This window comes from Pyrgilauda ruficollis, unplaced genomic scaffold (assembly GCF_017590135.1).
Source record: "Pyrgilauda ruficollis isolate IOZ18807 unplaced genomic scaffold, ASM1759013v1 scaffold38, whole genome shotgun sequence".
NCBI classification, from domain to species: Eukaryota; Metazoa; Chordata; class Aves; order Passeriformes; family Passeridae; genus Pyrgilauda; species Pyrgilauda ruficollis.
In genome coordinates this window covers 5,247,642-5,271,681 of record NW_024525267.1, presented here as the reverse complement: position 1 = coordinate 5,271,681, position 24,040 = coordinate 5,247,642, and the positions used below count along the sequence as shown (strand labels likewise).

General features: G+C 40.6%; 2 protein-coding genes across 4 annotated transcripts; one reads left to right on the top strand and one right to left on the bottom strand.

Moving 5' to 3' along the window:
* Positions 1–8,597: 8,597 nt before the first annotated feature.
* On the bottom strand, positions 8,598–17,438 carry LOC121358193 (cytochrome c oxidase assembly factor 8). Of its 2 annotated transcripts, none has more exons than XM_041476149.1 (5): positions 17,282–17,438; positions 16,157–16,354; positions 14,879–14,942; positions 12,827–12,917; positions 8,598–10,173 (listed from the first exon to the last, which is right to left on the bottom strand). In XM_041476149.1, the coding sequence occupies exons 1-5, from the start codon at positions 17,405–17,407 to the stop codon at positions 10,068–10,070; spliced, it is 585 nt and encodes a 194-aa protein (XP_041332083.1). In that variant the 5' UTR covers positions 17,408–17,438; the 3' UTR covers positions 8,598–10,067. The 2 variants fall into 2 exon arrangements, with proteins under 2 accessions (XP_041332083.1, XP_041332084.1); XM_041476150.1 differs by lacking the exon at positions 8,598–10,173 and adding an exon at positions 10,180–10,544.
* A 33-nt stretch (positions 17,439–17,471) lies between these two features.
* On the top strand, positions 17,472–22,916 carry BAG5 (BAG cochaperone 5). Of its 2 annotated transcripts, none has more exons than XM_041476148.1 (2): positions 17,472–17,596; positions 18,182–22,916. In XM_041476148.1, exon 2 carries the CDS (start codon positions 18,211–18,213, stop codon positions 19,561–19,563), a length of 1,353 nt encoding a protein of 450 aa, XP_041332082.1. In that variant the 5' UTR covers positions 17,472–17,596; positions 18,182–18,210; the 3' UTR covers positions 19,564–22,916. The 2 variants fall into 2 exon arrangements, with proteins under 2 accessions (XP_041332082.1, XP_041332081.1); XM_041476147.1 differs by having other exon boundaries at positions 17,502–17,790.
* The last annotated feature ends 1,124 nt before the right edge of the window (positions 22,917–24,040 follow it).

Here is a 24,040-nt window from a genome sequence, read left to right as displayed (position 1 = left end):
TGTATTCACCTACCTCAGCCACTGAACCATTGCAGAAGTGTATTAGATCCTCCAGAGGAAATAAAAAACATGCTGTTGATGGAATATCACACTTGGCCACTACTGGAATAATAATACTCAGTCTGTAGTACAGTACTTCCTGTTCATCTTCCTATATCCTTACTTCCCAACTATGACTCAGCTCCCTTTTTTACCTCTATATTGGGATAAGGCCTAGTATTGATGGGAAAAAAAAAATTATTCCACAAACACAACAAACAGACTCTTCCAAACACAACATCATGTGTCTTTGCTCAAACCCAGAAACATGCAGGTAAAAGCAGGGGGAAAAAGGATCACCTTTACTAATTTCTAAGAGTCTGGTTTCTTACTGCTTGCATTATCCCCTTCCCTTTCTTAGAACACCAGCTCTTAATTACCTGTATGGTTTGTCAGCATTCCTTTAGAGAGCTGCTAATTCATCCAGTTTGGCTGCCAGATTACTTGCAATTGGTTTAGGTGAGGCTCTTTCTTTGGTAATTTCAGTAGTCATTTTAGGATCCTTAGCAAAGAAGACTTATAGATAACCTTTTTTTTTTCACTAAATCCTCCAGAGTTTCATTATGATGAAAAATATTTTTTCCTAAAAAAAAAAACAAAAACAGCAAAACAAACAAACAAACAAACAAACAAAAACACAAAAAACCCAAAACAAAAACAAAAAAAAAACCCACCAAAACAAAACAACCAACATGTGAGGACTGTGAGGGCTGTAATTTCAGTGACACGCTAGTGTAAATCTGGGATAATTTCATAAGGCAGTATGAGATTTTTCTTATTTTGAGAAGTGACTCTGAAAATGTAGGAAAAGCACTAATTTTTTTGTAATCAACATCAAGCAGAGGCACTAAACTTGCCTCAGTACCAGGAAAACTGGTGCTTCCTCACACAGATATAGGAGATCTAGTCTCTTTATTCTCACTGAGGTTCCTACATACATTTGGAGAAGAAGGAAGCTGTGATTTTTCAGGTGCTGCCTTTTATTAAAGCTTATGCATAAGCTAATCACAAGAAATGGTAATGCCAGTGTATGGCTGTATGTGACTTTTTCCAAGTAGAAATTTGCACCTACTGATGAAAGACAACTAAATCTCTGAAGTCTAAAAGCCATTACAGATAACCACCTAATCTGGTCTTTTTCTAAATGTAATTATCAAAGTCCATTGAAAACCAAGCAGACATCTTGCCCTTCCTGCCCAAGAACATCACTCCTTCACTGTGCATTCTCAAGGGTAATATATACATACAGATATTGTGCCAAATTGTGTTATTTTTTTCCTGGCTCTTTTCCCTGGCTAGTCATTGGCCCCATTTCTCTATGTGTTTGCATTTCTAAGGAAGTCCTCATAGGTAGCACTTCTTTTTTATATGTTTAATTAAATTATTGTAGAAAAAGAAGATTCTTTCCTGCTTAACTCTCTTAGCTGGTTCTTCCTCCACTCACCTGTGTAGCAGATTCTGCACATCTTCCTCCCCTCGTGACCATCAATTTGCTTGGCTAAACAAACTGAACTCTTAATCTCTTTAAAAGAGATTCTACATCTCCCTGATTATTCAATTTGCCCTTCTCTGCTCCTATTTGCTTCACCTTTTTTGAGCCTGAAGAGCTACAATTGTTTGTGCCATGGTCACTATCTGAAATGCTTGTTCCCAAGTTAGATTTATCAGTAAGCCTCCCTTACAGTGGATGTATTCCTTTTCTGCACATGGCACAGTAATTGCCAATATTTTGTACCCCTTTCTTCTGTTAAATGCTTTTCTCTCTTCCTTAGCTAATGGTCTATATGGAATTATACCAAATTCACTTGGCATTCAATGTTGGTTGGAATTTCTCATTTTTTATGGCAGGCCATTGTACATTCACTTTCATTGTTGGAGTTTGTCTTAAGCTTGTGTTAAGAGGGTATTTCAGGGGCACTACCCAGCTGCTCTGGACTGGGGACTTCATGGTAATACAGTTTGCCCCAGGGGAAAGGGAAATGGAAATGCTTCTGCTGTGTGACAATAGTTTCTGTTGTTTCTGTGCCAATGACCAATTATGTCTGTACAGAAAATGGCTTCTCTGAATGTGCCTGTGGCAAGATGGATGGTAGACAGGACATGGGGCTGAGAAGGGCAGAGTCACTCTAAAAATCAATAGCAAACAGAACTGTCTGTGCCAGATATTTTGTTCCTCATCCTGTCTCCTGGGAAACAGAGCAGATGCAGGATAAGGACAGATGATCTCCCTCCATGGGGCCCATCTCTAACCTAGCCTACCCACACCCAGGGTGCCCCCTGTATTTAGGGGATGTGAAAGGAGGCCTTAGAAAGTAGCCTTGTAGGTGTCTATTTCTGAAGAAAGCAATTCCTCCTACATGTGTGTAGAGGTTTTTTATTGACCAGTATAGGTATACAAAAACCAGTGAGGGGACGCTATTAGTTTTAAAAGTTTGGCAGACACTGCTGCATCACATCATGTTCTGAAGGTTTTCCTTGTGCCAAAGACTAGATTCAATTTAGGTAATTTATGCAGCAACTGGCTAAGAAGGCAGTTACCTCATTGGTATGTAGGTCATTACAGATATTCTGAGACTACAGTTTTACTTTAGAGGACAATTATAAAAAAGAATTTAAAGCAGGACTCCTTGGCCTTTGACTTTGGTGGTCAGCTGGGCACAGGAAAATTCACAGAGTAGAGCTTGTAGTAATTTCTTTGAAGAAAAAAATCCATGCTGCCATGGTTATCTATGACACCATTGTCACCTAAAACACCTGGACTGCTGGAGATGTTTTGATTACAGAGAGCAGTTCACTCTGCCACACTAATTAACTAGAGCCTCCTGGGAAAGTCCTGGGGAATTGCTGAAACATGCCATATGCAGTACTTTAGATTTTGAGTCTGTGTATTTTAACATAAGATAATTCCTTAATATCTAAAATAATTATTATAATGAAAGCTCAAATCAAAATATACTGAAATTGTTGAATATATTGAAATTGTTTCAAAGACATGTATAGTGCAGTTTTTTATCAAAGTCTACCTATTGAAGATAATGTAGCTGCAAGCAGGAACTGACACATGCCTCACTTAAAACTAAAACAAAGCTGGGAACAACTGATAAATATAAATTAGCCATGAAAGTGAAATGTGCTGCCTACACAGTGTTACACTTCATCTTACATGCTGAAGGGCCACAAAGTACACCATCACCATATGTTTGAAAGCTGCCATGACTCACACAGAAGAGGCTGATAAGTGACAGTATCTTCCTTCCCCAGTGTATAACACTGACCAGAAATCTACCCTGTAAATGGTTCCATTGTGGGCAGCAGTTGAACGTGCCCCACATCCTTGTAATTAACTACATAACTGTAAAATGGTGCTGCCAGGTTTATTGTGCACCAATGCAGAAAGCACTCTAAATTCCTTTAAAGGATGGTTCACACATTTGTCATTTCCCATCCCACTCATTTTGCAGCCAAAAGAGGCTGGAATGCTGTGTTAACCATCTTTTTCATTAATTTCACTTCTTTTCTATCTCTTTTTAGTTATGAATTCTGCATGAATATTCATATGAACACTCATATGAATTTGGTTATGAATTTTTGGTTATGAATTCTGTTGGGTAGTGCCCAAAACCAAAGTCCATATTGTAAACAAGTGAGATTGCTTTTCTAATTTACATGTAAACATATAGTAGCTATAAATACTGAAATGACATTGTTAATTACATACCAAATTGAACATTGAGTGCTAGGTGGCTGTTTAATAATACCTATAAATAATAGACTCAAGTCAGTAAGTAATAAGCTGCTTTGTTCCTTTTAGAGAAACTGTGAACCTCATGATTTAAAAGCCTGAGAAAAATCTTCCTGAGATGGAAAAGTGCCCTGCACATTGCAGCTCTTCAGCCACATTGTCCCAGCAGCAGCCTGTTTTACTCAGTCCTGTGGCACTCAGATTTAGGGCTGAGATACTGTGGTAACTTAGACAAGCCCAGCAAGCCCTCAGGTGTCCCACTGAATAGAGCCCTTTTTACCCAGCAGCAGAAACTGCACCAGGGGAGAGGCAGCAAACAAAATTAATTTTGAGCATCTCTTGTCAATTCAAGTTGCTCTACAATATCCAGTGACAGAACTGATTTTTTTCTTTGAAGTGAGCTGGATTTCTTCCTTGGCACAAATTGGCACCTGTGGCTATTTACTCATATGTCAGCTTAGTATTTTGCTCTGTTTTCCATGATGGAATTTTTCATGAGGCCTGAGGAAACTGGAGGTTTTCCAGACATGACAGTAAAAGTGAAATGCTATTTCAGTAAATGTGAAAAAAGATTGATAAATTCAGAAGACATTTTCTTACATATCCATTGGAGCTCAGCTTCCATTTTGTCTTCCATTCTTATAAAATTTTGAACAAATAAGTGTTTTCTCCTAAGTATTTATTGTAGAGCTACTAAGGTCAGAACTGGCTTGACTTGGTTTGTTGCAGAATATTTATGCTGTGTCATACCAGCTATTTTCTATATGACACTCCAGGATAATACAATCACTTGGAAAGCAATCAAAACAGTCTCTTTTGAAATTTGAAATTCATGGATTTTGTCTTCTTAAATAGCCTTAACTACAAAGTCTGTTTTGCAAAACAACACATACCCTCTCTCCTCTCTCCCAAGAATTTAGACTTTTAATTTGAGTCATTCCAGGAATTAAAGTCTGTAGCTTTTCTGGAACACTTTAAAAACAGCCAATGTATGCTAAACCCTGATCATCATATGAGAATATTTCCATGGCAAGGATTTCTTACAATTTGTCAACAGGAAGTTCTTTTACAATGAGATATGAATAGTGACCTGAATTTCTTATGATTCTGAAACTTGTGTTTTGCCTGTTAATGTGTTTTGGCTCAGCTGATGGAAGTATCACAGCCAAGTCTGCAGCTGAATCATATCAGTGGAGGCAGCGGTGTGAGCAGAGCGCTGCTGAACGCCAGAAAGCCTTGGCTGGCAGGGGGGCTGCTGCAAACTCATGGCACACATGGTCCATCACAGCAGCTTCAGGGCTGCTCTGCCTCAGGCCGGTGCTCCTTGCCTCCTGACAGCCTCAGGAGAGCCATACAGACATTTTTGCTGCCTCCTGCTGTCTCAAGCGGTCTCAACACACCTGGGACCACCCTAAGGATGAGAACCTGCATACACCAGCAGCAGAATCACTGTGCCTTTCCATGCAAAATACAGGAGACTCAATTGAATGGGTATTTGGTTTGAACCACAAGCCACAAACACAAGCCAGTGTATGAAATGGACCATGTCTTCAGAGCATTTACATGGCTTCTAAAACTGATTTTGACTGTAGATAAGTCACTACATAGTAATACTTCTTCTGAGTAAGATCAGACTTGAAAAGGGAACATGTATTTTTTTGCCTTTACTATTTCTAGCCCAATGTACTACTCTTGCACTTCCACAGCATCTGCTGTTTGAATGTATCAGTCAAGTAAATCTCACAATACTTGGGTAAATCTTAATCCATTAATGAATGCAAAGCCAAGGCACAAAGAAGTGATTTATATAATTGTGAATACTAATAAGTATGTGCTTCAAGATGATTACATTCCATGCACTTATAAACTCTTCTGAAGACATAAACTGTTAAGAAATAAAATGAGCTTTGTTTCCCTTACTAATTTGTTTTTGAGAAATGAACTTGAATATTCAATTATGGGTTTATTATTCTGTGAATCAGTTTACAGTGATCAGTGGATATAATTTTTAGTATGAAAATGTTATTCGTGCATATTACAGTTCCAGGCATATATTATCCTTTCACGAAAACATTTCAATCTTCAGGTCTTTATGCAAAAGATTGGCCCGTGGGCTCTGCACAGGATGTAAATTAAGTTCTTGTTTGGCTAAATCTGATTACCCTGTAGGGTACCAATCTTGCTTAGTGACAGTGGAAGCTAAAAATTGCAAGCAGGACAGTACACTTGAAATGGGGCCAGGAAGGGTCAGTTTTTAAACAGCAAGTCTGAGTTTTGAAGTAGATTTTAATAGTATGCCTAAGAAGCTGTCTCCTCCATAGCTGCTATCATTGCTTTTAAATATCATAATGAAATTGAGAAAAGCTCTTCTTTTTTTAAGTACAAGTCTTTATTAATCATATGTAAAGATGCTGCAATCACTTTAGCCCAGCCTTTAGTCAGTCTGCAGCTTAATTTCCATTGGACACTTCCTCTTTCTCCTCTCATATTCTATCAAAATTAATGGGCCAATAGAGAAATTCAGTGAATAGCAAAACAGCACACAGGCTTATCAAAACAAAACCACCTCAAGTCAATACAAACTAAGACTTTTTGAAAATTACCAAAATACTGTTGCTTTATTGTGGACTTACTGAGCACATGAGAGAGACTAAAAAGGCATATGCTGACACTACTGAATATGAACTACTGCTGTTCCTTCTGACAGGATTAGCTAAATACTTAAATGATAAGAACACCCCCCCTGTATTTTTCCTATACTCAGGAAATGTGCACAGAAGAGTCACTCTTTGATCTTTTTCACTAGCTTCAGTTACTGTAGCAGGCTTTTGTATATATAAAAAAAAATTATTTTTAGTAGTCTTTGGCATCTCCGTAGCTTTCCTTTGATGTATAAAGGTTTTATGATCAATAATATCTAAAAGCAGCTGGTGTTATTGCAATTGCTCTGAGTCAAGGATAAAACCCAACAAAAGTAATGCAACACTGGTGAAAATGATACAGCTTTTGGCTGTTCGGAAAATGTAATTATCTCAGTAAATGTATGTAGTTTTAGATTCAAAATTTCAGGCAGATTAATTTTAATAACATATTTTCACAGTGTTTCTATTAGATATTTTAAATCTATTTAAATCAGACCTCAACACTTACCTAACACATAAATACCTCACTCCCTCAATAGGTTTTAGATGAAGGGACTCAGCACTCCACACAGAATCCTAGTGAATTTGAAGGGAGAAAAGGATAAAACCAGGCCTGGAGATAGCCTGGGGGCAACACGCCAGTGTCTGAGGGAGGGTGTGCTGGAGAGGTCCTTTCATCTGTTGTCTCATGGAGACTGGGGACGGATTTCCATGTGGCAGCAGTGACACGAGGGATATTGATGTGCTGGAAACCCCAGAAGTGCCTGAGAATGATCAGATGGAAGGTCTTGCTTGACTGACCCAATGTCCTGTGACAAGATGACCTGAAGAGAGGACGAGGGGAAAGCTGTGGATGCTGCCTTCTAGACTTCAGTAAGGCTTTGACAGTGTTTTCCACAGTATTCTCCTGGAGAAACTGGCTGCTCAAGGCTTGGATGGGTGCACTGTTCACTGTTAAAAACTGTCTGGATGGATGAGCCCAGAGTGCTGGTGGATGGTGCTGCATCCCCCAGCAGTGCTGGAGCCATTTCTGTTTAATATCTTTATCAATGATCAGGATGAGGGGATCAGTCTGCAGAAGACACCAAGCTGGGCAGGAGTGTGATCTGCTGGAGGGCAGGAGGTCTCTGAACAGGCTGGATGGATAGGCCAAGGCCAATGGTGTGAGGGTCAACAAGGACAAGCAGAGGTCATCTCAGTAGTGTCTACCATGAGGCAAGAGTGTGCCAGGTGGCCAAGGCCAGTGGCAGCCTGTGGTCAGCTGGGCCAGTGACCCTTCCCCTGTACTCAACACTGGTGAGGCCACAGCTCAGCCACTGTGTCCAGTTCTGGGCCCTCCTTTCAGGAAGGACAGGGAGGGTACTGCTGGAGTGTTACTGCTCTCTACAGCTACCCCAGAGGGGGTTGTGGAGAGGTGAGAGTCGCTCTCCCAAGTCACAAGCAACGGGAGAGGACACGGCTGCAAGTTGTGCCAGGGGAAGCTGAGATACTAGGAAAAATTTCTTCACCAGAAGGGTTGTCAGGCAGCTGAACAGGCTGCTCAGGGAGGTGGTTGAGTCACTGTCCCTGGAGGTACTTAAAAGACAAAGCAGCTCACAGCTTAATCCCAGCATGGTCCAGTGTATGCTGATATTGTTTTTGGGGGATGAACACTAAAATTACATGTTCAGAAAACAGTTTTAACTGTGAATTTACAGAAGCACAATCAAAACCTTCCATTTGAATTCCCACAGCTCCCCCACGCCAAATAATACATATCTGCATGATGAGGCACATTAACTCCTCTGACATCGAACAGTTTTTTCCTTGGATTAGTTTGAGTAGTGAATCAATTTCCTGATCTGGTTCAGCAGGCAGACACAAAAATGTCTGTGTTAATGGAAGTGAGCAGCTCAGAAAATGAAAATGCTTTTGATTGACCTCTACCCATTTAAAGCACATGTGAAACTACCTTAGGGATGTTATACACAGGCTGTCAGAACATATGGCCATTAACCACCAGTCCACTGGGGCTCTGGTCTCTCCCTTTCTGGGGTATTTTCTTGTATTATCCAATTATTGTTTTAGATCAGAACTACCTATTAAAGTGTGCATTCACATTGTGGTCAAAGCTTACATACTGTAAGATATGATTTACTGTAAAGCCCTGAAGAATTATGACATATCCACAGTAGTCTATTTCAAAAATTTATTTTCCTAAACATGGCATTTTGTAAATTTTTAATATATACCCTTTACAGTACTGATGCAGTGTAACATTCACAAATATTTTCAAAGCGCTGGTTATTATCTCAGCAAACACCATTAATGACAGTTTTCATTTTCATTTACTAATAATACGTAAAATCACAATTCAGTGGCCACTTTAGCCTGATAATACCACAGCTGTATGAAACACTGATCTGCTACTGTATCAGTAACATTTATTTCATTTTGCAGACAAATTATTATAGCTGATGTGGACAAAGCTCTTTTTGCTCCAGTTGAAAAAGCCTGTGAATAAACCATGTCATGTTTAGATATAAAAAATAGGTCAATGGCTACTGAGATGATGCTTCCAAAAGCAGAACCTTCCCTACAGCACAGCCTTAGGAAAACACTTCCTCTCACAGCATATATTCTTTTTAACAGAAACCTCTCAGTAGGTACTGGATAAAAAAAAAGCAATTTAACTGTATAAATGGACAGAGAGAAGATAGTGAGGAATAAGACTTATTTTAATTTAAAAATGGCATACCATTTTAGACTTCACTTGAACCAAGCTCCTTCCAATTGCTGTTACCTACCTGGAGGCCACAAAAACAACCCTCAGGCAAGTTATTTTCAATGCTTTGGTGAATTTGGCGAGAAGAGCACATTTTTTTGGAAGAAATGAACCACGAGAAAGCAGTGCATGCTTGTAGTAATGTCATTCTTCATATAGGAATTACCAGTTTTGTCTTTACCAAGGTAAATGACAGGCAGCACATTTGTTAATTGCTCAGCAACTAAAACATTTACCAGTTATGGATCAGAGGAGCTCTTGTCCAAGGGAGGCACATTTCTCTTAATTAAAAAAAAATCTAAGAAGATCCTATTGTATTAGTACTTTATATGAAATAGTATCTTAAAACTTTATCAAAAATAGCAGATAATGACACTGAAGAGAGGATTATTCTAAACTGATTGTATATATACTCTCAAATCAAACTCGTTCCTTCACCTATATTGTATTAGTTATGGATAGCTACTGCCCCAGCCAGACACTGCTGCAAAATTTTTGTCTTTATGTACCAATACAGCTAGTGGAGACATCATTCTGAGACCAGAGTTCAGGTGCAGCACACTGAATCTCATATTATTTAGCAGCCAAAACTCTACAGTAAAAACAGGACACTCATTACCCATTCCATCTGACATGAACAAGGAACAGCTTTTAAAAGTTTTCTTTGTTGTGTTTCAGTGCAGAAACATTTTAGATATTCTTGGAATAAAGGGCAAAGGAAATCTACATAGTGATTATAAATTAAGACCAGTGTTGACTTTTATTTACATAGTTTAACAAACAAATTCAAGTAATTATTGCATCAATCATTCAGATTTTGAACATTACTATAAAGCACAAGTTTATAACATACAGTGTTGCATTCTTCATGGAGCTGTGATTATTGTTCTACATTTTTCTTTCTCCGACGAAGCCACCTCAGAGCTCTCACCAGTGCTACTTGTCCCATGAGGAATGTGATCCTAAAGTTACGTTTATACCAATCTCTAGGATTCCAAAGCCAAGAAAATCATCAGTGCACAGAGCAAGAACAGGAAAAATATACACAATTATATTAAAATATCCTTTGGCATTGACAAATGATATTTCATTGATGACCTGCATTTTCTGTTCTTTGTGGCAACCCTTTCCCAGCTAATAAGAGTTAAATAACCTATGAAAAAGTCTGTGTGTATATCCACATTCAGGAACAGATTACACATGGGTTACAGGGTTGCAACTTCACGTGGAATCAGGTGAGATAAAATAGTTAAAACCATGTCTCATGTTTCAGAAGTAAAGCAGATCACCAAGCTATCTGGACTGCCCACCAGTGCTGTGCTTCAGGTAAAATTTGTTTGTGTGGGGATGAAGATGCCTGTGTTAAAAAGGGCAGAGTTGGTCTCATACAAGGGTGGCAAAAAATCAAATCAAATCACACTTCAAAGGCTAATTGTATAACCCTTCTACTGCAGTATCTTTTAAAGATAACACTTTTAATATTGTCAAAGTTAGTCTTTATATCTTTAAATAATTTAATTTTTATGAATCATGCATGGCTTCTGGAACCAATTAAAATTATTCACAGTGTAGTCTGTATCAGCCCTTTCTAACCTCTGCAAACTTGCTTCAAGTTCTTTGCCCCTGTTAAAAATTAAAAGAATATCAAATTTTTTTCTAGTTTCTAACAAGAATCTCACTCCCATGTTGTAAAATGCTCACAAGGAGCAATAGGATACATAGAATTCTAGAACTAGAACACTGGGATTTAGGTCTTTTCCTGAGATGTCTGGGGCAAACCTTGCATGCACAGATCTAACATAAGCCTGAGATACCAACCTCTCAGTGAGGACAGCAGCCAAATTCACACTGACAGGCAGCACTGAGCTACCCCTTCAATTGTCATGTTAAATAAAAGTATCATGCTAACAGTGCAACTGTTTCTTTTCCCCCTTCACGTTTAATTTCCTATATCCTTCTTGAATTTTTTTCTGAAACTAAATTGTATTTCCATCCTAAGTACCCTGAACCAAATATTCAAGGCATCTATGCACAGTCATTGCTTCAATTTTAACTACATTTTAGAAGTTGCAACACTTCAGCTGCCAGTTTTCAGGCCAGCTGGCAATACTGCAAAAGAACATACAGCTAAATGCATAAACAGATTTTTATAAATATGACCCTTCAGAATCAGACTGCCTGTAAAACGCTCTGCTGTTTTCAGGGCTGTGCAGTTCCACTTTGAAACTACAACAGTGCAGCCAATACAACCTGATTTTACAAGTCAGCAGCAAGGAAGGTCATGTTTAAGCACAAAGCCTGAATTAGCATCCCCCTGAAGATGGGATGCTATCCTATGGTCACTGCAATAGCAGCAGCAAGGAAGGTCATGTTTAAGCACAAAGCCTGAATTATCTTCCCCTGAAGATGGGATGCTATCCTAAGGTCACTGCAATAATGGCAACTGGTAACCAGTTCTAAGATGAACTATTTGCATTCCCACTTATCAATTATAGTCAAGGTATTGATAATCCTTTCACTAAAAACAATTTCTTTGCATTTTTCATGCTGTTGCTTTGAGTTATGGTGAGGTTCTCCCCTGCCCCTCCATGGGCAAGGTAGGATGTATATATTTAAATATTTGTTAGTTAAATTGTTCTTACAGGATAGTATTTTATGATTTATAGCATATAGTACATATATACAGTATATATATATAGTATATAGTACATATATAGTACAATATACAAGGAAACTTAAGCCACCATTGGTTACAGATCAGTTGCAGTGATGGCAGAACTCTCACTAGCATTAGACCATGAGGAACCCAGTTACACCTGACACTTTTGAGCCCAATAATCTCTCAATCCAGTACAGAGAGGAAACTGCAGTTGTGCTTTCACATTCAGTGGTCAGCATTCCTGGATTAAGTGCTGTCTTCCTTCAGTTTCCCATTCCTCTCTCATTTCTAGCCCTTTTTCAAGAGTGCACAGCTACTTGCAGGGGTATGTGTGTTTGCAAGTAATTTTTCACCCCTTTCAGATCCCCAATCCAGTTTATTGAGTTGTACACACAGTAACACTGAAACAAGGCAGGAGATGCTCTGAAGAGTTGGATGTGGGTTTACCAAGCTGTAGCTGAGGTTCTACCCAGGACAGGTGATCAGTTTATGCCTTGTCAAAGTCAAAAGCTGATCACTTTTTTGCTAGACACTTGCAAAATAACAGACACAGGATTATTAAATATTACTCCCATTAAATGATTTTCCTTTGAGATAAATCACATTTACTTGTCCTTATTTAACAGTCAGCTAGAATCTGTTATACAGAACTTTCAAGTGGTCTATTTGCATATTTATCAGTTTCAATTAGCAGCTTGAAAAGACCCATGCCATAAGATAATAAAATGTGCCTGATCTTGTCTCTTTAAATCTCAGACTTGAGCTTATCTTTCCACTAAAACAACAATAAGCAGCAGCAGAACTCAAATGATAATGCAGATTTGTCAAATGCTAATAACAGCATTAATTTTTTTCCCAAAATTACAGGGGTTTGTGCTGTTTTACCAATTACAGAAAAAAAGTTCACATTTTAAACTTGATCTTATACCTTTCACTTAAACTGCAATGTATAATGGTCAACATAACTATCTTTTACATACCTGTTATACTGCAAATGCTTTTTTAAATTTTTACTTAGAAAGTCCTTGTAAAAGTCAGCCATTTCTTCTGCATTCAGTGTTGCTTTCTGACCTGAAAATAGGTTTTGGTGTAACAAAGTCAAGGCAATTCTTTGGATCAAAACACTGGGTTCAGATGCTAGGTCTAACTCCTTGCTCCTACAAGCTTTCTGTGTAAACCTGAACAAATTAATATGCCTTTATCTTTCAACCTTTTAAAACTTATCTAGAGAGCACAGGATATTAAAAATACTGATCATCTTGAAGCTGGCATAGTTCTTAAACCTCTATTACTTGTGGAAGTAATAAAGTTTATCAGCTCTAGACTATTTAGGAAACCAGTGAACCCCTATGAAAATGTGCATAGATCTAGGACTATCTATCCTTTGAATAAAATAATTTCTCACAGGGCTGAAGCCTAAAGAGTACCAATGAGAGCATTTAGTAACTTTCATTTCCCTCCCTAAAGCAAGTCCATAAATCTCAAAAGAACACTATCCACAATCAACATTGTATTTTCAGATGTAATTCTTTTTCTGTTACTGTTAATAAATTTCAAGTAACTTCAGGCAAAAAGTTTATGTTCTGAGATGTCAGACTTCCAAACAATCTAGTAGGCAATTATTTTGAGAAGAGGCAAATACAAAAGATGATTTTGAATATGTCACCCATAACCAGAATACAAAAGGTCCAGGAAGACCTGTGGCTAGAGCACAAGATGTCTAATCTTGAGAACCAGCAAATATTCTCAACTCTATCAGACAATTCCTACACAAACCCTCTGGCACAAAATGTCCCTAAAATGACAGTCAAATTTCAATGCCCCAGGGAGCATGGATATGATGAGGGAAATGGAATTACAATATTCAACTTGTTACTGTTCCAAAATGCATTTTAAACCTCTTGAGATTGACCACAGAAATGTAAATTATTGATTGGTTCTATTTGTCATTATTTAAAAAACTAATATACCACAATGTATTAACATACTATGGGATAAATTAACTATAAAACCATTTGAAGGCTGCCAGCTTAATACTTATAGTTAATTTGTTTCTTCATGCTGGTACAGCAAAACTGATTCATTACATAGGAAAGTAAGTTTCCTTCCAACTGTTTGTGTATATTTTTATTTTTACAAGCATTCACAGCTGTATTATAGAATAGCTGACCAAAGGCATGCAGTTGATATAGATTTATTTTTAATGGAAGTATGTGGTCACTCTCTTTTACTTCTAGAGTATAAAAGCAAAACAAAAAACCCAACAAAACAGCAATATAAAATAAGTGGTTTTGAAACAACATAGATCTTAATTAAAATTACTTCTCAAGTACACACTGATCACCAGAATACAAACAGAAAAGAAAAATAATGGTCTGTGACATACAGAACGTCAGAGCAGATGCTTCACTGAACTCAAGCAGATCATTATTCTGTGAACAAAGTGTTCAACCTCATACTACAATGCCCAATTCACTATTATTATGAAGGCATTTTGTTTTCATTTTCATACAATGAATTAGATGGACAACTATTTTACAGTAACTGTGCCCAGGCAGAGACAGGCAGATAGCAGCTGCCTTACTCTCCCCCAAGGAAAAATATTGTATTCATTGGACACGCCAGGGACCTGAAGCCAAAGACTGTGAATTTATCCACCCAACCATACCATGCACTTGAGGCAAATGCTCTGCATGTTTATCTCAGCCAGCTCACTGGCTTAGGAGGCGTGAAAGTAAAAGTCCTTTCCTCCTCAGGCTACACAATTATTATATTACTGGGCTAGGATTTCAGCACATTCCCTCTGGCTGAGGGGAAGGAATTAGGGATGTCAGTGCAACAGATGATCTGACCTCCACATGCACATCTCCAAAAAGCTCCTTGTCTCTTTTATTATCACACTCCTGAAAACAGTTCTAAATCCTACCCCTAAGATTTACTTGTGACAGAACATAAAGAGCATAAACTAACAAAACTGAAAGTTAAGCAGAATTCAGAATGCATCCTAAACTATTAACAAAGATCTCACTAACCTGATTCATCTCTCATTTCCAGACCCTTGGCTTTCAGTCTTGAATAAATAAATTCTTCTTTTTCCTAAAACATGTTTTTCCACATTAGAATGGGATGTAATCAGTCCTTAAAGTTAACCATTGTTTTTAATTACATAGCAATGTGGTGTTCAACACCCTTGGAAATAACTAGCAATACTTGTTATACTTGGAAGTGTCAACTAAACACTTTTCTTAATCCAGGGAGTTAGTTAAACTGGTCACTTAGATCCTGCTACCTGCATTCATCAATTAATTCATGCAAATGTCCTACTGATGCTTATAAAACTGATTTGTGGATTAAAGCTACAGCCAAACTTCAGTCTTGTTTGGCAGAAGTCAAACTTTCAGTTTGTAAAACAAACTACGGAAATGTGCTGTACTGTATAACTGAAATTTTGAGCATAGAGGAAAACATGCAGCCTAAAAAATTAAAATTATTTAGATGGAAGCATAATAATAATTTGTGTGTGAGTTTTACAGACTTAAAAACAGTTCTGTGAAATTAAAAAAAAAAACAAGCTTCATTTTTTTTCTGGGATCTTTGCAAACTTTGAGAGGATATGATGTTAAACATCATAAACAGTGGTGAATTACTGAGCTGTTACTGTTCTTCAAAAAAATGCCACATTGGCTGGGAGATGCTAAAATCAGGAAAGACAGACTCATTTTAGCCTTGCTGGGATACACTGCCAGTGAAATAGGACATATCATTTGGTAATTACACCAAATTTCTCTCACTTATGACAAGAGAAAAACCAGCCATGAAATAATTTTCAACAGCTTCTCTAGTCACAGACAGGTCCAGCATGTAGAGCAGCTACAACTTTATACTTTCAGCGCAAGACAGGAAAAAGGCAAATACTCTATGCCACTAGGCAGCAATAAAACACGTGGGAGTTTTAGTTTTGTGCATCATTTAAATAAATGAACAACAAAACCATCATTTCCTCCGTTAGCCGGAGTCCCAGCTCAGGGAGGTCGAGCCCCCCGGTTTCGGGCAGAACCGAGCCCCAGCTCAGGGAGGTCGAGCCCCCCGGTTTAGGGCAGAACCGAGCCCCAGCTCAGGGAGGTCGAGCCCCCCGGTTTAGGGCAGAACCGAGCCCCAGCTCAGGGAGATCGAGCCCCCCGGTTTCGGGCAGAACCGAGCCCCAGCTCAGGGAGATCGAGCCCCCCGGTTTCGGGCAGAACCGAGCCCCAGCCCCCCGGTTCCGGGCAGGCAGGCGGAGCAGCAGCAGCAGCAGCAGCGAGGCCGCTCACCTGGCGGAAGGCGCGGTTGTGCCGTGCCCAGAAGCGCTGGTTGCTGGCCTGGGCCTCCTGGCGCGCCTCCCGCAGCCGCCGCTCCAGCGCCGACTCCTCGGGGGGCACGTAGAAGATGACGGGGCGCAGGTTGGAGTGCCTGTCCGGGGGCCCGATCCAGTCGCTGTGCGAGTGCGCGGGGGGGCGGAAACCCAGGCCCTGCCAAACACAGACACAACTTGTGAAGAACCTCTCAATTTGGAATAAATTCCCAAACGCCACGGAAACTTAAAGCACGAAAGCATAGCAAGTTCAGAAATAAAGCACGCTTATTTACTGTGACCAAAACCAATGGCATACAACTTACAATTTACTTTTACTTACAAATGCGCTACAGAGAAGATACCTTGAACTCTTTGACCATGGGCACGAATCATGAGATTTTTTTTTAACCAACTTTTTTTTTTGTTGTTGTCGTTTTCATTTTTCTACCACTGATACTCTAGAGAACCAGCAAGTATCCAAGTTTTTTGCGGCGCTGATCTCTGCCCTCTGGTGACCAGTGACAGCACCCGAGGGAACAGCATGAAGCTGTGTCGGGGGAAGTTTAGGCTGGATATTAAAGGCTCTTCACCCTGAGGTGATGGTCAGTGGAACAGACTCCCCGAGGATGGGGTCACGGCCCCAAGCGTGACAAGCTCAAGGAGCTTTCGGACAACTCTCTCCGTGGTGCGATTCTTAGAGCTGTTCTCTGCAGGGCCAGGAATCGGATTTCGGTGATCCTTGTAGGGACCTTGAAACTCAGCATATTTTATAATTCTGTGATTCTAAGTTTTCCTCAGCCCGGCGTTCTTCCTGCATCCCCCACACACAGGCGTGTGCCTGCCCCAGCCCGGTTCGGAACATCTGGCGTTAGCCAACAGCCCGGACCTCAGCGCCCCTCAACAACCAACACCGGGGGACTCGACAAACACATCAAACACCAGAGGCCGCGGGGACCGCGGTTTGCTGTCGGCCGCCCCCGCCCCGCCGGCGTTACCGGGAGGCAGCCGGAGCGCTCCGCGCTCAGAGCTCCGAGGGGGCGGCAGCCCCCGAGGATTCCCCCGCGGCCCCCGCAGGAGCTGTGCCGCCCCCCGCCGCGTTTACCACGCTGTCCGGCCGCTCCCCGCGCTCAGCCGCGCGGCCGCTGCCGGAGGAGGCGGAGGAGGAAGCGGAGGAGAGGGGGCGGCGGCGGTAACAGCCACCGGCCTGCAGCACCCGGGCGGCCGCCATGGCCCGGCGCTTTACGACGCTGCCGCGCGGGGGCTGCGGGCGGGGCGGGGCCAGGTCGGGGCCGGGCCCGGGCCCGCCTCGGCCTCCGCCTCCCTCTGCGCGGCCGGGCCGGGCGGGGCTCGGGCGGTTCGCGGCGCTCGGCCCGTGGCGCAGCGCCGGGCCGGGCAGCGGGTCCTCGCCGTGCGGCGGGTGAGTGAGTGAGTGACTGCGGCGGGTCGCGGGCGCCGCGCGGGTTCGCTGCGGGGCCGGTGGGGACGGGCCTCCCGCAGGTGCCTCGGCGGTGGCCCGGTGTCATTTCCTCTTCGCGCTGCGCCGGGCCCCACCGCGGGGGAGGCGGGAGGTTGCGGCCATGGAGAGGGCGACGCGTCCTAAGAGGCAGCAAGGTATGTGCGGAGACGGAGCGCTGCCCCGCGGTTGTGGCGCCCGAGGGCCGTCGGGTTCGGCCGCTGTTCTCCCCCCGCTCCCGGTTCTCCCCTGCGCTGGGGGTGCCCTGTTTGTTCTGAGGCGGCTCCAGGTGGGCAAGGCAGGGCGGAAGGCTGGGGGTGAACGGCCTAGAGCTGAGCGTGTGGCAACTAAAGCGTCGCCCCTGCGGCCCGACCGGGAGAAAGGTGTAAAAAAATTAAAGGGTTGTGAAATATCAACCAAGCGGTTTATTCGTATTGGTGATGATACTTAAAATATCATCAATGTAATGCTGAAGTGCTTCAGAATGTAAAAGTTGCAATGTGTGCTCGTGAAGCGCTTAAGGAAGTCTTGTTATCGTTTTCCTTGTAGTTCTTCTGCAGCTGGAACCGGGAAGAGGAATGGATATGGGTAACCAACACCCATCCGTAAAACGGTTACATGAAATACAGAAAGAAGTCAAAGAGATTGAACAGCAAGTGGCTGTCTTCAGCGGTCTGTCTACCGACCGAGATTACAAGAAATTGGAAAGAAACCTTACAAAACAGCTTTTTGAGATCGATTCCGTAGACACCGAAGGGAAAGGGGATATTCAGCAAGCCAGAAAGAGAGCTGCCCAGGAAACTGAGAGGCTGCTGAAGGAACTGGAACAAAATGCAAACCATCCGTGCAGATTGGAAATAGAGGCTTTATTCAAGGAGGCACAGTCACTTGTGGAACGCAAGATCACACCTTTTTACGAAGGAGGAAACTGTATAGGTGATGACTTTGAAGAAGGAATTCAGGACATTGTGCTGAGGCTTACCCAGGTGAAAACTGGAGGGAAAGTTTCTCTACGCAAGGCAAGATACCGCACTCTGACAAAGATATGTGCTGTCCAGGAGATTATAGAGAGTGGTGCAAAGAAACAGCTGTCCCTGCCACTCTCTAATGATGTTCATCCTTCTGTCTCCAAAATTAACTCGGTAATGTGTGAGGTGAACAAAGCCAGAGGAACTCTCATTGGGCTTCTAATGGGAGTGAGTAGTAATGATACCTGCAGGCATCTGTCCTGTGTGCTCACAGGCCTCATTGCTGATTTGGATGCTCTAGATGTCTGTGGTCGCACGGAAATAAGAAACTACAGAAAGGAAGTAGTAGAAGAGATCAACAAATTGCAGAAATACCTGGACTTGGATGAAGAAGCAAATTCTACTCATGCTTATGATTTGGCAAAAAATCAGTCTATTCTGAAAATAGAAGAGATCCGTAAGAAGATGAAGGAAGTTCGTTCCTTACTTCTAAAAACAGAGAATGCCTCTGATTTGTATCTGGGATCCAAAGCAGAGTTGCAGGGACTAATTTCCCACCTAGATGAAGTGAGTCCAGGAAAAAATCCCTGTATTAGAGAGGCCAGGAGAAGAGCAGTAATTGAAGTTCAGACTCTTATAACATATATTGATTTGAAGGAAGCACTGGAAAAAAGGCAAATGTATCCAGAGCAAACTGCTGTTGAACATCAGTCCCATAAAGCAGTTTGGACTATACTTGGAAACTTGTCTCAAATTCAGAAAGAGGTGATTTCATTTGATGGAAACAGAACAGATAAAAATTACATGAGACTGGAAGAACTTCTTACAAAACAGCTTCTAGCCCTGGATGCTGTTGACCCACAAGGTGACGAGCGGTGTAAGGCTGCCAGGAAGCAGGCAGTAAAGCTTGCACAGAACATTCTTTACTATCTGGACATGAAAACAGATGAATGGGAATACTGAAACAGCCATGGCCTGACACAGAAGGACATTTTTCCCTTTGGCACTTTATGAAGATCATTGGCAGCACATAATAAAGTATTCTGTGCTTGCTGAAATCATGGAAATTGCATAAGCAGTTGACTTGGCTATATGTCTGCTATCCCACGCAGTCACCCACTTGCCATGGCAACTGTCAGTACACCATCAGCAATTCTGGTCACTGATATAGGCAAAGAAGTGCAATTCTCTGAAGGAATAGCTTAATACTTGATCAAATAGCTTCTTTTTTTTTTTTCTCTTTTTCTTTCTTGTTTTTTTCAATAGCCTTGTGCAGTGTTCAGTGAATGCAGGTTTTTCAAAGACACAGAAACTTCCTTATGGTACAATACTGGCAAAACTATTTAAGGAGACTGAACATGAAAATTAGTTTCAGGCATGAGGCTCCATCCAGCGACTTCACAGCAGTCTGGATGTACTGTTAATGTGCTGTCATGACATAAAGTACTAAGGACAAAAAGCCTGCTGGCTTTTGGATTGTACTTGATTTATTCCATCCATCATACCATGTAGATATCTCAGTTAATGGAGCTATAATGCCAGCTGCAAATCAGCATTTGCATAGGCAAAGCCAATTATGTCAATTTTTGTAATATCTGAGCCCTTTGATTTGCAAAACCAGGTCTTTTGTTGGTGGAAATTCTTTCAAGTTGTTGCTTTAAGGTACTGAGACTTGGAGAGGAAAATCTGTACGTTTATACCAAACAGATAAAGGGGATTTTGGGGATTTCAAACTGCCATCCATAAACCCTTGAAAACTGCACTGAACTTTATGTAGTGTCTGCTTAGGTGTCTTTTTAAACTCCGCTGTTGCATCTGGTTTTCACATTTGGCGAAAACATAAACAGATTTCACTTCGAAGTGAAATGTGCATTTTGGAATTATTTTTGTAAAATTAGGTAGCCAGCTATAAAGATGTCCCTAATGATGTAAGTGTGTGCTACATGGTCAGGTGTGGCTTCAAGCATGTCTTGGAAAGACTTGTGGCAAGCGTCTCTCTTTGCAACTCATTCACTTGTTTTAGAAGCTTCGTAAACAAGCTTGCTCGTACTGTTGTATGCACCTACTTTTTTATTTGTGGCTGCTAGTGCCAATCACATTTCTACTATAGCATGTTTTTTGGCATTTTTTTGAGAGCATGGCATTAAAATTATTTGAGTATATATAGATATATATAAAGAATATAGATCTATGTAAAGATCTATTCAATTGTGGATAATTTGCACTCACCTCTTTCAGGATGAACTAAGGAATTAGTGTTCTATAGACAATGATTTGCACCACTTTAAGGAGTAAAAACCGTTTCAGATGTTACAATAAATATTTTTAAGATCTATTTTTGACTGATTAGAGAAGACAGTACTGTCTGTGAGAGACAAGTGCCTTTATGACACTGCTGACTTGCACCGTCATATGTAGATATAGGAACTCTTTACTGGCAGCTTGATACATTTGTAATCTTTGCAAACTGGATTTTTCAGGTATATATCTAATTCTACTGTAGTATATGTCAAACTAACATAATACAATAGGTGACAGTGGCCCTATAGAGTCCTGAGAATGAGTATGAAATTTGGGAAATTCGTATTCTGCTTAAAAACTAAAGCATTGGTGTGGAGGTGGGGGGACTTGGGCAGGTCTTCTGTGCCTATTGCTACAAGAATAATATATTTGTTCATAACATACTATGAGATGTTGATTGAAGGCTGCATACCTTCAGAGTGTGAATAGATTTTGTTTGTGATTGTGCAGGTGATTGCTTTGCAAATGTACTTGCCAAAACCGACGTAATTGAGTACAGTGCCTAAGGCACAATTAGGCAATGACAGAATGTTTGTTGGAGGATTCTTCCTGCTCCTTCAGAGACACAACCCCATGGAATTTAACTCTCCTTCACTAAAAAAAAAAAAAATCCCCCTAATTAAAATTCCGATCTCTGTTTGAATATTATGTGGCTAACACAGAATATTAATAGTGTTATACACCTGAATTATTTTACTCATTTCAAGCTCTCTACATGTTTGAATTGCAACTTGTGATTTGCACTTACATTTTTAGGAGAGATAAGGATTTGATATTGTAATGATATTAACAATTTTTCTTTAGTATTACTGTCAGGTCTGCAGTGGTTACTTGTAGTTTGTTTAAACAGTTTCTGCGTTCCCTGGCAGAAAGCGTTTGAGCCTCTTATGTAAAAATGAGTAAGTATAGTTATCAGATCTGTTCTATTTTAAATGTGTCTTTTAGTTTTCCTGAATGGATTGTTATGCCTGCACCTCTAAGAATGCAGATGTGTAAGGATAGTGTAATTTGACTGAGTCCAGTATCAAGATATGTGGATTAAGCTTTTTTCCTGTGTTCTGTACTCTGATAAATTGACTGTTTAAATTTTGTGGTAAAATTCTCATCTGGAATGGGTTTAATTCACAGTTTTTGCATGAGTGAAAGTAATAAAATATATGTGCTTAACAAAAAAAAAAAAAAAAAAAAAAAAAAAAAAAAATCCCAAAAAACCAAAAAAAGAAATGCACAGGTTTCTCAAAAATTTGCTTTTATGCTGAATGTAATTTCTCTGTTTTTCATATCCAAAGACTGAGAGAGACACAACTTCTCTTTCCAATACAGCAGGCTAAAATAATCAACAAAATGTAAACGGACCAAATGGCAAAAGCCTGCGTTTTAGTACTATACTAAAATAGAATAACTTTTCTGTGTGCTGCGTTATGTACCTTAGAGCAAAATAATCGAGTGGATAGTGGATATTCTGGGGGAGAGGTAATCCTGCATCATGTTTCCTATTTGTTAACCAAATTCCCTTTTAAACTTGTTTTCTTTAGTTACTTCAGTATTTATTTTTTGTTGTTTGCCACTCAGAGTGGTTTTTCTGTGATTTTTCTGGATTTCTATATCACAGAAATCCAAATCATTGGAGAAGATTTTTGTTAAGTACAATTCTTACCTTTTAAACTTAACAGAAGTCAGTGTCTGTGCTCCTAATGGTGTACCTGTCTTCAGTTATTGCTGTGTAGTAGTTGACATTTGTGTTCACAGATCCAAGATTAAATATTGCAGTGTTAAATTCTTGATTATTAATACAAATACATTACCGCTTTTACTAGGTATTCATTTGAATGTTACGCCCTGATGCCTTTCTCTATTTATTTTTGAATGTGAGTTATCAGAATGTAAATTATTTTTGTCTTAGAGAAGTGTTTTTGTTAAACATACAGACATAAAGCTCTTTCCACCCCCCCCTTCTTCTTTAAAAGTTTGCTTTTTCACTGCTGTATTGATTAAAATAAAGTTCTTTGTGTGGATACCACTCCTACTTGCTAAATCTGGTGCCTGTTGGTTTTCTCTGCATTCCTCAGCAGCAGCTTTGCACCCTCCAGGGTTGCATTGGCTGATCACTGCAGCAGTGCCCGTGGCAGTGTGCAGATCTTGCCACTTTGCTGTTGGAGGATGCTGCCTGAGCAGATGAGCTGGCGAAACTGATGGCGTGATTCTCTTCCTGCAAAGTCAGTGTGGATCCCAGAGCCTTTACAGGAGCTCAGCTGAGCTGGGTTTGGGCTGTGCACGAGGCAGGTTTCCTGATTGCCCTGCTGGCTCCCTGTGTTTTTTGGAGATGCAGTGAGCCACGTTACCGGCTCGTCGCTGATGGAAACTGGGAATTCTCTTTCTGCCCAGAAAGCTTTGTGCAGTTTCTGCTGCTTGGCCAACTCCAGTGAGCTGATTTAATCCAATAAAATGGGAGAAAACAAACAACAAAAATGGAGGAGGGGCTTTAATGAGCCAAACTGACTTTTAGAAATGCTGTGAAATGAAGGGGTGGGTGGTGCAGCCATGGGCTAGGGAGCAAATTGTAAGAATTTCGGTAGCAGCAAGTCATTAGATCAACTTGCATCGTTAAATAACTGAAGGAGGAAGAAGGAAAGGTGTCAACTATCGACTCCTACAAAGATGTAGGAATTTTCTGCTTCACTAATGGGATATGATGAAGGCAATACAAATGAATCATGTATGGAAAATAAACCAGTAGCTTTCAGCTGCACTTTCATGATCATGTCACAAGTGATCATAGAATCCTTATAGAATCAGTAAGGTTGGAAAAGACTGCCAGGGTCTGTTTTTGTAATTTTGTATAAAGTACAATCATGTCAAAGTACTACACAGGCTCTGGAAAAGCCTTGTCCAGAAAATACTGGATAAGAGCAGGGTTTATAAAGGTTGAATGTTCCCATAGGTAACAACTTCACTGTATCTTCTTTCCCTTTTAACAACAGAGCTTATTTGAAGGAAATATATTCTTCAAAGACCAGTAAATCCTCTGGGCCATGGCTCTAGATGTTGCTTAGCCAGCTGCTGACCAGTTTGTCTTGATTGCCTGTTTACTTGTCAAAGAGAATTCACCTTGTAAGAATATTTTTTGTGTGTGTTTTGA